Source organism: Nanorana parkeri, unplaced genomic scaffold (genome assembly GCF_000935625.1).
Source record: "Nanorana parkeri isolate BGI_ZX_2015 unplaced genomic scaffold, ASM93562v1 scaffold238, whole genome shotgun sequence".
Classification (NCBI taxonomy): domain Eukaryota; kingdom Metazoa; phylum Chordata; class Amphibia; order Anura; family Dicroglossidae; genus Nanorana; species Nanorana parkeri.
The window spans coordinates 974,330-986,814 of record NW_017306506.1 but is presented as its reverse complement, the minus strand read 5'-3'; the positions used below and the strand labels follow the sequence as shown (position 1 = coordinate 986,814).

Sequence of the window (12,485 nt, the reverse complement as noted above, 5' to 3'; positions counted from 1 at the left end):
CCTATCATACATACCAACAGATAAGTCGCATATGTATCCTATAATACATACTGACAGATGTGTCCCCTATGTATCCCATAATACATACTAACAGATGTGTCTTATATGTATCCTATAATACATACTAACAGATGTGTCTTCTATGTATCCTATAATACATACTAACACATGTGTCCTCTATGTATCCTATAATACATACTGACAGATGGCTCTCATATGTATCCTATAATACATACTAACAGATGTGTCCTCTATGTATCTCATAATACATACTAACAGATGTGTCTTATATGTATCCTATAATACATACTAACAGATGGATCTTATATGTATCCTATAATACAGTGGTTCTCTTTATATGTATCCTATAATACATACTAACAGATGTGTCTTATATGTATCCTATAATACATACTGACAGATGTGTCTTCTATGTATATTATAAGTATTTCATACTACGTATGAAAAGCTTGGCACATAGTTGTGACATGGTAGTTAATGAAAATTCCCCCATCGGATAGAAACCCAGCATTCAGGAGGCAGAAGTATGGCCTGGGTCAACACTCACCATGTCTCCTCTACACTCTGGCTTGTGGTCTGTCCCTCAGCTACAGGCCCTGCATTAAAGGTGATGACATCAGCGGGCCTCTGACCGCCGGAGCATAGGGCACTGGGGATGGAGGGAGCAGGGATCAGGTAAGTAAAAATCCTTAACACAGCCCCCATGGACATTAACGAGCAGTTCATTCTTGTAGGTAACTCGGTTATAATGGTGTATGGGATTCATTACACTTGTTCTGCACTTGCAGCAACCTTATACACGGCAACAATTATTAGAGCTATTTTTTTTTTTACAAAGCGAATGTCAACATATTGTTTTTTTCCCAGAGTTCAGCTTTAATGCTGTCTGTGTCCCCAGTGGGTCAATTCTACCTCTCATATTGTCTCATTTGACATTGGTCACCAGAACAAATAGAGACAGCAGGTGTTGGGAATCTTCTTCTTCCCAACTGGGCACAGACAGCAGGTAATTAACTCTGGGGGGTGTGTGTTAATCCTTCCCTATGCTATCCAAGACTAAAAGGATAATATTTGCTATACATACAGCAATAGTCTTCATACAGGAGCCATGTGTATTACTATTGAATTCTTGGTGTGCTTTTTGTATTTCCTCCAGATCTGTGTAGTGAACCAGTGTGAACCTTTCCTCTGTACGGGAACTTCCTGTAATAAAGACCATAACATATGTTACAACTTTCTTTTACAAAAAAAACGACAGTAGTGGTTGTGCTGCCTTTATCTAATTGCCGAGGACGTCAGGTAGCTCAGCGATCTGTAGTCCAAGGCTTATGTAACTGACCTCGCTGCATGGCATTCATTCACATCGGTTTGACACTGTCCTGTTCTGAAGCTGGTTAAACTGTGAACATGTGGCTGCATTCACACCTAAGCACGAGCGTCGCTAGGCTCAAGAACATTGTGCCAGAAGAGAAAATACACTAAGAATATTTCAATTTGCCCCATTCTCACAGCACCTGGTTAACTCGCACAGAACAGATGTAGCTGCCGTTTTGCTGGACCAATAAGCTATGTGAATATTTTATTAATAGACCCTTATCAGTCTCAGTTGTTCCAACATAAAATGAATGGCTTTCATTGTCTTGAGCGTATTGTCAGACTTACATTTGAGCGAGAATATGCCCAGGTGTGAACTGCAAGCGCAAACGAAAATAATTGCGGTCAATTACCGCAAGTCATCTAGGTGGTTTTTTTTAACTACCGCTGATTGAACCTTTCGATAATCGGGGCAGGATGGGGCCGATTTCCGTACGACGGTTCGATCATCGGACGAAAAGCTTCGTCCGATAATCGTAAGGTGTATGGGCAACTTTAGACTTGGTTGCCTCTATGAACAGCATCAAACTGTAGCTATCTATAGACAGAGCTGTAGCTACCATGGGGCGAGTGAGGCACTCGCCTCCAATGCAGCTGAGAGGGGGCGCAGCCAGGGCCGGCCAACAGAGCCATGGGCAACAGGGGCGCCAGGAGGCCAACACAGCTGCGGCTTGGCAGGGACAAGAGGTGTGCACAGGCTCCAGCTTCTCCTCGGATCCACGCTGCTCTCCCCCACCTGTATGGGCAGAGGACTCTGTGTCCTCAATCTCTTTTTCTATTTCAAAGGGAAATGTCAGGGGTCTGTTTAGACCCCTGATATTTCCCCGAACCCCCCCAGTAAAAAAAAATTAAAAATTAAAAAACAAACACCCCCAAACACACATGCACACATATTACTAGACATGTGCAAACGCTATAAATTCGTTTTGGACTAAATGAACAGAAACGAAAAATATTGTCATTAGTTTCCTCAAACAAAACAAATGTTTATGCGATTTTGGATTTGGCCACCAGCGCATTCTGCGCATTCATGCCACCATCCTGGAGGTGGGGCGCATGACGTCACAAACCGCACACGTCTGTTGGGCGGGCACAATTTTCTGTTTTTTGCCTCGGGCGCAAAAAGAGCTAGCTGCGGCTTTGTCTATAGATGTGACATTACATGATAGGTATGTCTACAATCTAGAAGATATGTTGTCCGCTCACCATTCTGCTTTGGAATATCATCTTTATTCATATTCCTTTAGCATGAGATGTGAATGCAACGTTTCGGAGCCTCACAGGACCCCTTCATTGGGCAAAGTGTCACTGTGAGGATCCAAAACGTTGCATTCACATGTCATGCTAAAGAAATACGAATAAAGATGATTCAGAACTCCCCAATATCATCCTTTTTGAGTAGGTAGGTCACTCAACAAAAAGGATGATATTAGGGGAGTTCTGAATCACGGAGATGCCGGGAGCAAGCGCTGAGGGATATCGCCTTGCAGCAGGCTTTACATTTACTAAGAGAGCGCTGGTTGACTGTGGTTACAGTCAATCATTTTGGTGATTGCGCACCCATTGGGGTTTCTCACAAGGAAAAAGAGTCACCTATCTCTGGACCACTGATTGGTGTTAGATTGTTTATATGAAACTGGATGTGGAACTTTTAAAGTCACTTCTGGGATTTGGTTCACATTGATTCACTATTTCAATCACTATCTGGATTGGACTGATATGATGGCATTTTGTTGTCATAATCCATGATGGATTATTAGCATGATATACACCAGGCCTTCTTAAACTTTCTCCACTCGTGACCCCTTTTTGTCCGAGGAAATTTTTAAGGGACCCCAACGTCGGTCGGTATCTCCCCCCTCCCCTAGCGTAAGTCGGTGTCGCCCCCCCCCTGCATCAGTCAGTGTGTCTCTCCTCTTCTCCCCCCCCCCAGGGTCGGTCAGTGTCTCTCTCGTCTCGTCTTCTCTCTCACCCCCAGCGTTGGTCAGTGTCTCTCTCCTCTTCCCTCCCCTCCCAGCACCAGTCAGTGTCTCTCTCCTCTTCTCAGGAAGGTTCCAAGTGCACAGGGGGGGGGGGGCACGACCTTAAAAACTACACTACACTGCAAATTATGCAATAAACTGAAATAAAACAATCTAGCTTGGAGTCCAGACCTCCTCGGCTGCCTGGGCCCCTCACACAAGTAACGGCCATACCCCCCTGATGGCGGTCTTGGCCGGGGACTCGGATCGCGACCCCCCTGTTCACTTGCGGGACCCCATATGGGGTCGCGACCCACACTTTAAGAAGCACTGATATACACTACAATTCACTTTATTATATACACTAATTCAAGAGTGTTGATATTTACTTATATATTATTGCTGATGAGTGCTATATTTTATATTATTTAATGTATGTTTTCATCAAATAATTCATATATTTATTACATGATTTATTTTCACTTAATAGTTGTTTAATGATGATTTATTTTATTTACACAATAAGGTGTGTCACTTACGATTGATAGACAAGGTTTTTAGCGGTGTGCATTTTTGGTTCTGATATTCAAGAGCCTTGTGCTTCTTAGCATAGCAGCCTTTAACTGAGTTTTCACCTATCCTAAGCACAGATCAATGATATTTTTTCACTGGATCACTTAATCAGACTTTCCTTGCGCTCTGGGGCAGGAGGGTGGCGTGGTGGTGTCATTAATTTAAATGGCACCGCAAACACACATCCCGCCTGCAGTGTGATCGCCTGCACTGGAATGCATGGTACCGCAATGCCCTGCATTTCGGTGCAGTGCGATTGCAAATAATCATGCATGCCATTTCAATGACACCGTCACACCCCCTCTAACCCCAGAACGTGAGGGAGAGTCTGATTAAGCAATCCAGTGTATTCATGCCACGTGACTGTGAGATGAACAGACTGGATGGTATGAACAGGCCCTCAAGCAGAGTGAATGTACTGTGGAATAGGAAACTATATGTTTTTTTTTACATTCAGTTTTGGCAGCACTGTCACAATAAGCACATTATATGGCACAGTGACCTGACCTAAAGGGTACACAAGCCTCGGACACAGCAGCAGGAATAGGACATAACCCATGTGTAAGTGAGCGACGTATGTCCTCCGCAGGGCCCTTGCTGCACTCACCCAGATCCTCTTCAGCACAGTGATCTTGCCCTTCTCCACCGCCTTGAAGGAAACTCACCTTGTGCTCCCACTGTCACACAGCAGGTCTGTATCACCTGGTACACAAGCCACACACAGCAGTCGGCAGCAGCTCAGCAACTACACCGGGAGAACAAGTTTCGGGGAACGCATTGTTGTTCGTTTCACGCTGTTCTGTTACAGATACCTGGCCTGATGACAGATACCTGGCGGTGAATCTCGGACAGGTGACAACCGGGTCCCCTCCTGGCAGTGCCCGAATGGTCAGTCTGCCCCTGTGCAGCTGTTAGAAACATGGGGACCCCCGGGCCGAAACCATAAGTGTTTGACTTGGTAAATGAATGCATGTAAACTTCTGAAAACTGATGCAGTTTTCCCAGCATGTTTTTGTCTTGGTTTTCTTCCATGGATACTTTTGATGATATATTATTGACAATAGGTAACATTACAGGACACAGTAGTTTGTCTATAGCCCTAGTGCCCAAACTGTGGCTTTTTGCGGCCCCTTGAGACCCCTGTAGACAGTAGTCTGTTTCACTATTGCCCTAAAATAGCATAGTGATCTCTAGCAGTGTCATGTAGCTTATCCCCAGTGTATGACTGTCTCCTAAAGTTTTTCCCCAGTCAATAACAACTCCTATACCATGTTTGCAGTCTCTGGCCATCTCCTGCAGCATGCCTATACTTTTTTGATTATCTCTAGTAGCATGTCTTTAGTCTTTGACCATCTCCTGTTTCATGTATCAGCAGTCTCTGAAAGGTTTATGTAACATTACATTCATTGAATATTATGTGCAGCCTGTTGGCGATGTCAGGGGTCAAACTTTAGGTCCCTATGTGAGAAGAGTTGACCACCACTTGTCTAGACTAGTGCTTCCCATATTGTCAAAACACATAGAAAAGCATGCGTTTGTAAAATCTCATTCTGTTGTCCAGATCTCTAATGTATTACAATAATATGTCCTTAAGCACAATAAAGTGAATATTGTATAATTTTCCTTCCTGGGTAGAAACGACCTATCAGAAACATGGCGCCTAACTCAGCCCTGCAAGCAGCTATAGACCTTACTGCTGGAGCTGTAGGTGAGTCACATTGGTGGAACCAAGTACAGTAATACCTTGGTTTGCGAGCATAATTCGTTCCGGCAGCATGCTTGCAATCCAAAGCGCTTGTATATCAAAGCGAATTTCCCCATAGGAAATAATGGAAATTCAGATGATTCGTTCCACAACCCAAAAATATTCATATAAAGTGATTACAATACTGTACTGTAATATAATACTGTACAAAATATAAAGAAAAATAAACCAACTACAGGTACATTCGTGGCTAGTGTGAGGGAGACGAGAGAGGAGGATTATTGTGCAGGACGACTTTCACTATCACTAACGGAATCACTGCTATCTCTTGACTCAATGGAATCTTTTTCATTTCGTGAAACCTTAACAAGGAATCTATCCAATGTGACATTGCATTGTCGTTAAACAGACTCATCGCTCGCAATGCTACAGCCTTATTCGGGTGGCGCTTTTCTACAAAATTTTGCTCTTATTTGCTTGTCTTGCAAAACACTCTCAAACCAAGTTACTTGTAAACCAAGGTATTACTGTACATATATTTATTTTTCATAGAACTGCATTGTTTTTTTGTATTTTGCAGTAACGTGTTTTGTGCCATGCAGGTTATGTTATATATGAAGAAAACAGAAATCACACTCAATATATTATTAGTTATGCAACTCTTTTCCAGGGGATCAAAAATTAGATAGCCTACCTAGCTTATATGAGACACAGGCCAGATCAATTGACAACACCTCTCTCCTCTGTGAGAGCAATAGCCAGTAATAAATGCGATACAGATGATAATAGCCAGAAAAGTAGCATTACATTGGTGGTCAGTAGACAAGTGTCCCCTTACACTGGTGGTTAGTGCAAAAATGGCCTCTTACATTCTTGGTCAGTGTCTTGTTACATTGGTGGCCAGTCCCATGCCCCCTTACGTTTGTTGTCAGCAGAGAGATGTCACCTCTCATTGGTGCCCAGTGAAGAAGCAGGCCCTTACATTTGTGGCCAAGTGGTTAAGTGTCTTTTTCAATCGCTTGTCAATGGAGAATTTGTGCTTTACATTGGTGGCCAGCGTAGTGCCCACTTACTCTGGTGTAGTGCCCCCTTATATTCATGTTCACTGCATTGCCCCTTACATTGGTGTCCAGTGTAGTGCCTCCTTACATTGGTGTTATGCCCCCTTACATTGGTAGTCAGGGAAGAAATGTCCCTTTACATTGGTGGTGAGTGGAGGAGAGTTCCCTTACATTGGTGGTCAGTGCAGAATTATAATATGTTATAAAATATAATTTGTTTGTGTAGGTGGAACAGCTTGTGTCCTAGTTGGACAGCCATTAGACACTGTCAAGGTAAAAATGCAGACATTCCCCACCCTGTACAAAGGACTTATAGACTGTGGAGTGAAGATTTACGAACAGTTGGGCTTCCGAGGATTCTACAAAGGGACCAGCCCAGCCCTTCTCGCCAACATTGCCGAGAACTCTGTGCTTTTCATGAGCTATGGCTTCTGTCAGGGGATTGTGAGGAACATTGCTGGCTTAGACAAAAGTGCAGCCCTAAGGTGAGCACAATATACATATTTTAGCCAGACACATGTTATATTACATTATATTATTATATATTACAAAAAAAAGTTTATCATGTAAATTGCCTCTGAATCAAATTTGTGATTTCAAGTCAGGCCTATAAAATATTCACATGAATGAAAATTGTATTCTAAAGTGCACCTGTGCCCAGACCACTGGCAGAACAGCAGTCGCATGTGTGACCGGGCCCTGGCCCCTCTGCCCGACCCCGGTAACACTGCCGAGGCGTCGAGGGACTCCTATGGCATGTTGGTTTCTCCTTTATGGTTACTTGCATCGGGGCCCTGAAGTTTTTAGTTATGCCTCTGGGGCCCAGACTATGGATGCTCAAGTTTAGAGCAAACTAGGTCCAAACCTGAGCTCCTCTAAACAAGGAAGTGCCATAGGCACTTCCACCCAATCAGCTGTGGGACGGGCATTCTCTGCCCCACCGCTGCATGTAAACAAAGGGACAGAATGCTTGTGCTGACATAATTTACCTAATATGGCCACATAGCCATATTGGGTCAATTACTAAATAAAGGCATGTAGCCATATAAGATCACTGCATCCCACCCCTTTGCTTACGTTAAGCTAGGGTCAGGGAATTCCCGCCAGCAACTGATTGGGTGGTGTGAAAGGAGCTTCCTTTCATGTTCAGGTGGAACTCCTTCCAGGTTCAGAGGAGCTCAGGTTTGGACAGGGTTCGGTCTGAACCTGAGCACATCTCTAATTCTCAATAAGTTATTAAACCCTCCATAAGAAAAATAAATGTATCAATATATCTTGTTATTGTTTGTTTGCTGTCCTTTTTTGTGCAGCCTTTTTTGCAGCATAATGAGCCAATGAAGACTTAGTAGATCTTATTTCTGCCTGTTGGGTGGCTACATTGCCTTGCAGAGTCTCCCTGGAGGTTTATCATAGGCACCCTGATGTTCATGCTTCCAGTTGGGACCCTTTTATTACATACCAATCCATGCTGTGTTTGTGCTTAGAACATACAGTACTCTGAATGGTCTGAGGTTGTTAGTGGTGTTCCCCAAGGTTCAGTGTTGGGCCCCTTACTGTTTAACCTATTTATAAATGACAAGAATTGGGGATTATTTCTGTGATGACACCAAGTTATGTAGTGGAATACAGTCCTTACAGGATGTCTCCAACTTACAGCCAGATCTGAATGCACTGTGTGATTGGTAGAGCTGTTTAATCGATTTAGTCGATTAAAATCGACGATTGAAAACGTTGCCAACGTTTTCGATCGTCGATTCGTCTCTTCCTGATTGGACGGCTCCGGCTGGGTACCAGACGAAGGCCACATTCTCGATGGAGAGGCCACGGGGGTGACAGGCTGCACATACTAAGGTAAGGTAACCTTACCTCACGAGGCCATCTTCCTGCTTGGCCAGCTTCCCGACCAATCAGGAAGCCAGGCAACGCGTCATTACACGCTGCCCGGCTTCCTGATTGGCCGGGAAGTCGGCTCCATGCTCTCTCATCACAAGTGACGAGAGAGCATGGAGCCGCTTCCCGGTCAATCGCGAAACCGGGCAGCATGTAATGACGCGCTGCCCGGCTTCCTGATACCGGAAGTACTGGTGCTAGGCATTGGAGCATTTGGGCGAGTACGAGTACTTGCCCAAATACTCGGAATCGGCACCAATATCGATACTAGTATCGGTATCGGTGCATCCCTAATAGCATGCAATGTCAAGCCGCAGTATCTAAAGCAAGCAAAATACTTTCTTGTATTATATGGTGTATAGACTCCAGAGATAGAGACATCATCCTGCCCCTGTACAAAACATTAGTAAGACCTCATCTGGAATATGCAGTTCAGTTTTGGGCACCAGGTCACAAAAAGGATGTTGTGGAACTAGAGAAAGTCCAGCGAAGGGCGACTAAACTCAAGAGGCATGGAGGAGCTCAGCTATGAGGAAAGATTAACTGACCTGAATTTGTTCTCTCTGGAGAAGAGGCGATTAAGGGGGGACATGATCACAATGTATAAATGCATAAATAGTCCATATAGTGAGCTTGGTGCCAAATTATTCACGTTAAGGTCACTGCAAAGGACAAGGGGGCACTCTTTGCGTCTGGAGGAAAAGAGGTTTAACCGTTGCATACGGAAAGGATTCTTCACAGTTAGAGCTGTGAAAATGTGGATTGGGCTCTCCCAGGAGCTAGTTCTAGCTACCTCAGTTAATTGTTTTAAAAAACATCTGGATGTATTCTTAAATGCACAGAATATTACTGGATATTCAGTTCTTATAGGTATATTAGGCACCAGAGATGATCCAGGGAATATCCGATTGCCTTATGGGATCAGGAAGGAATTTTTTCCCCCTGTTGGAGCAAATTGAACAATGCTTTATAGGATTTTTTTTGCCTTCCTCTGGATCAACAGGGGGTAGCTGTGGTCATAGCTTTCTGTTGAAAAAAGACATGTCTTTTTTCAACCTGACTAACTATGCAACTATGTAACATGCAGGTGCATTACATTTAACACACCAGGCTGCAAGGAGACATCCTAAGGGCACTATGTTCTTGGGCTGTGACCAAACTGGGGCTGTGAGGAGATGTCCTAAGGGCACGCATACATACTATGTCCAACATGCCAAGAATCATAGTACTGTATAGTCCCAGTATATCAGATCAAATCTGGAAAGGGGAACAGCGCAGAGACCAGTTAAAAAGGAAATGTACTTGGTCCAAAATTATATAAAAAAACATTGGTTATACAGCTAGTTTAGTGGCTCTAAAGGTAAAACACATTTTTTTAACTTATTGTTTGAAGCGGATCTTTACCCATATCTTTATAATAACAACAAACACACCTTCAGAAATGTTTAGTAATGACAATCTACAAACACATAATATAGATCATTTGTATTCTTTGCATTCCTTATTTCTCTTTTCTTCCCAGTCTTCTGACAGTGTCCATGTTTATTAAGGGCAGATTACTAGCTCTCCATTTACTTCCTGCATTTCTGGCACATGTGACTAGGACATGTGACCATGCACATCATCTCAGGGGAGGAAAATGCCTTTCCCTGAGATCTTGTGAGATTACAGATGAGATTTCCCAGCAATGCTCTGCTGATGACAATGTCCCAATGTGCATTGCTTTTGGCAAACTGAAGTAATTTTACCCTTTCAAAGCAGGAAGTGAATGGTCTGCAAGTGTAAGTATTTCAAAATCACAGCATTTTACACCTGACATTTCTATGTTATTATTAATCATCATACATAGAGGGATGCATTGTTAGAATTCGATTTTTAAGTGTAAAGGTCCGCTTTAGGGGAGGGTTACACCCCATCAGCTTGATTTTTGCCATCTGTGTCCCATGGAGGAGATTTCCCTTCATTTTCTGTCCGATAGCCACAACAGGACTCTGTTTACATGTGTAAAGCCACTGTCGGCTTTACAGTGGAAGCAATTCCGACGGCTGAGCTGCTGCGAGATTGCTTCCAGGGGTCGGTGAATCGTACCACCCCACCTGAAACCCTGCCTTACTTCCTGGGCTCCAGTGCCCCTCCCGCAGCCTCAGCTTTATGGGTGTCAGCAGGTAGATGGAGGAGAGACTGACGAACATCCGTTTGCCGATCTCCTCCACACTGAATAGAGATGGAAAGGATGCTGTTTGCATCACTTCCCATTTTTCAGCTGACGTCACCCGGCTAGAGAACCTGGGGAAGAAACTATCCAAGCACATTTCTGCTCTTATTGTTTTAAGCAGACCTTTACCCATATCTTTAAAATAACAAACTCACATTTAGATATGTTTAGTAATGACAATCTGCAAACACATACTTCTAGATAATTGCCGGATTTGTATTCTTTGCAAACCTTATTTCGCTTTTGTTCCCCAGTCTTCTGACAGTGGCCTTGTTTACTAAGGGCAGATTACTAACTCTCCTTTTACTTCCTGGATTTCTGGCACATGTGACTAGACATGTGACTAAGGTATGTGACCATGCACATCATCTCAGGGGAGGAAATGCCTTTCCCTGAGCTCTCATAAGATTGCAGATGAGATTTCCCAGCAATGCTCGGCTGATGACAAGGCAATCCCAGTGTGCATTGCTTTTGCAAACTGAAGTCATTTTGCCCTTTCAAAGCAGGAAGTGACTTCTCTGCAAGTGTAAGTATTTCACAATCACAGCATTTTACACCTGACATGTCTATGTCATTATTAATCATCATATACAGGTGAAACTCGAATAATTAGAATATCGTGCAAAGTTCATTTATTTCACTAATGCAACTTAAAAGGTGAAACTAATATATGAGATAGACTCATTACATGCAAAGCAAGATAGTTCAAGCCGTGATTTGTCATAATTGTGATGATTATGGCTTACAGCTCATGAAAACCCCAAGAACCCCAAGAATCCCAAATCCACAACCTCAAAAAAGTAGATTATTACATGCAATCAATAAAACAAGGATTGCACATAGAACAATATCGGACCTCTGAAAAGTACAAGCATGCATATGTACTCAGTACTTGGTTTGGGCCCCTTTTGCAGCACTTACTGCAATTACTTTTGCACGATATTCTAATTATTCGAGTTTCACCTGTATAGAGGGGGAGGAATTGGTAGAATTTGATTTTTGAGTGTAAAAGTCTGCTTTAATACTGCTTTAAAACCAGCCCTCACTGACCTCTCTAGCTGTTTGTACTGTGAAACTATTTATTCTCAAAGATCAGGACAGAGACTCTTAAATCACCTGCTGTAAGTTTACATTAGAGGACTGGCAGGCCTTCAAAATTATATTCTCCATAGAAAATGTGTTTACTGGTTGTTCAGAATATGTAACTACATTAGCGTGAATAAACTGGGCACAGGTTCACTTTTAGTTTTTCCAGTCCTGTCTTTATTTCCAAAATCACAAATATAACTGAACTAAAATGCATATGATATGCTGTATTGTTTTGTACTGTGATACAAACTCTAGTATTGTATAACTGATAGTCCTATGTTATTATCTGCAGTGACCTCCAAAATGCTGCTGCAGGCTCATTTGCCAGTCTTTTTTCTGCCATGGTTCTGTGCCCGACAGAGCTGGTGAAATGCCGTCTCCAGGCCATGCATGAACTGCAAGTCTCTGGGAAGCTATTACAAGGACAAAAGTAAGTTTAGATTGAATATATCAACTGACTGAGAGAAGATTGTTGGGTAGGGGCTTTCCAGAAGGAGTTAAAGCTAACTCCTAATTGGTTGATAAAGATGACATTTTCTTTTCTCTAGATTTAGGATAGGTTCACAATCTCTACATTGAGGCAGCCTGAGGCAGTT

At 43.0% G+C, this 12,485-nt stretch overlaps 1 protein-coding gene across 1 annotated transcript in view; it reads left to right on the top strand.

The window, feature by feature from the left end:
* Positions 1-5,565: 5,565 nt before the first annotated feature.
* Positions 5,566-12,485, top strand: part of LOC108787031 (mitochondrial ornithine transporter 1-like) — a 17,167-nt gene continuing 10,247 nt past the window's right edge. The window contains exons 1-3 of the mRNA XM_018556465.1: positions 5,566-5,637; positions 6,922-7,180; positions 12,182-12,319. Of these exons, the coding sequence (XP_018411967.1) occupies positions 5,583-5,637; positions 6,922-7,180; positions 12,182-12,319 (452 nt within the window). The 5' untranslated portion in view covers positions 5,566-5,582. The remainder of the gene's footprint in view (positions 5,638-6,921; positions 7,181-12,181; positions 12,320-12,485) is intronic.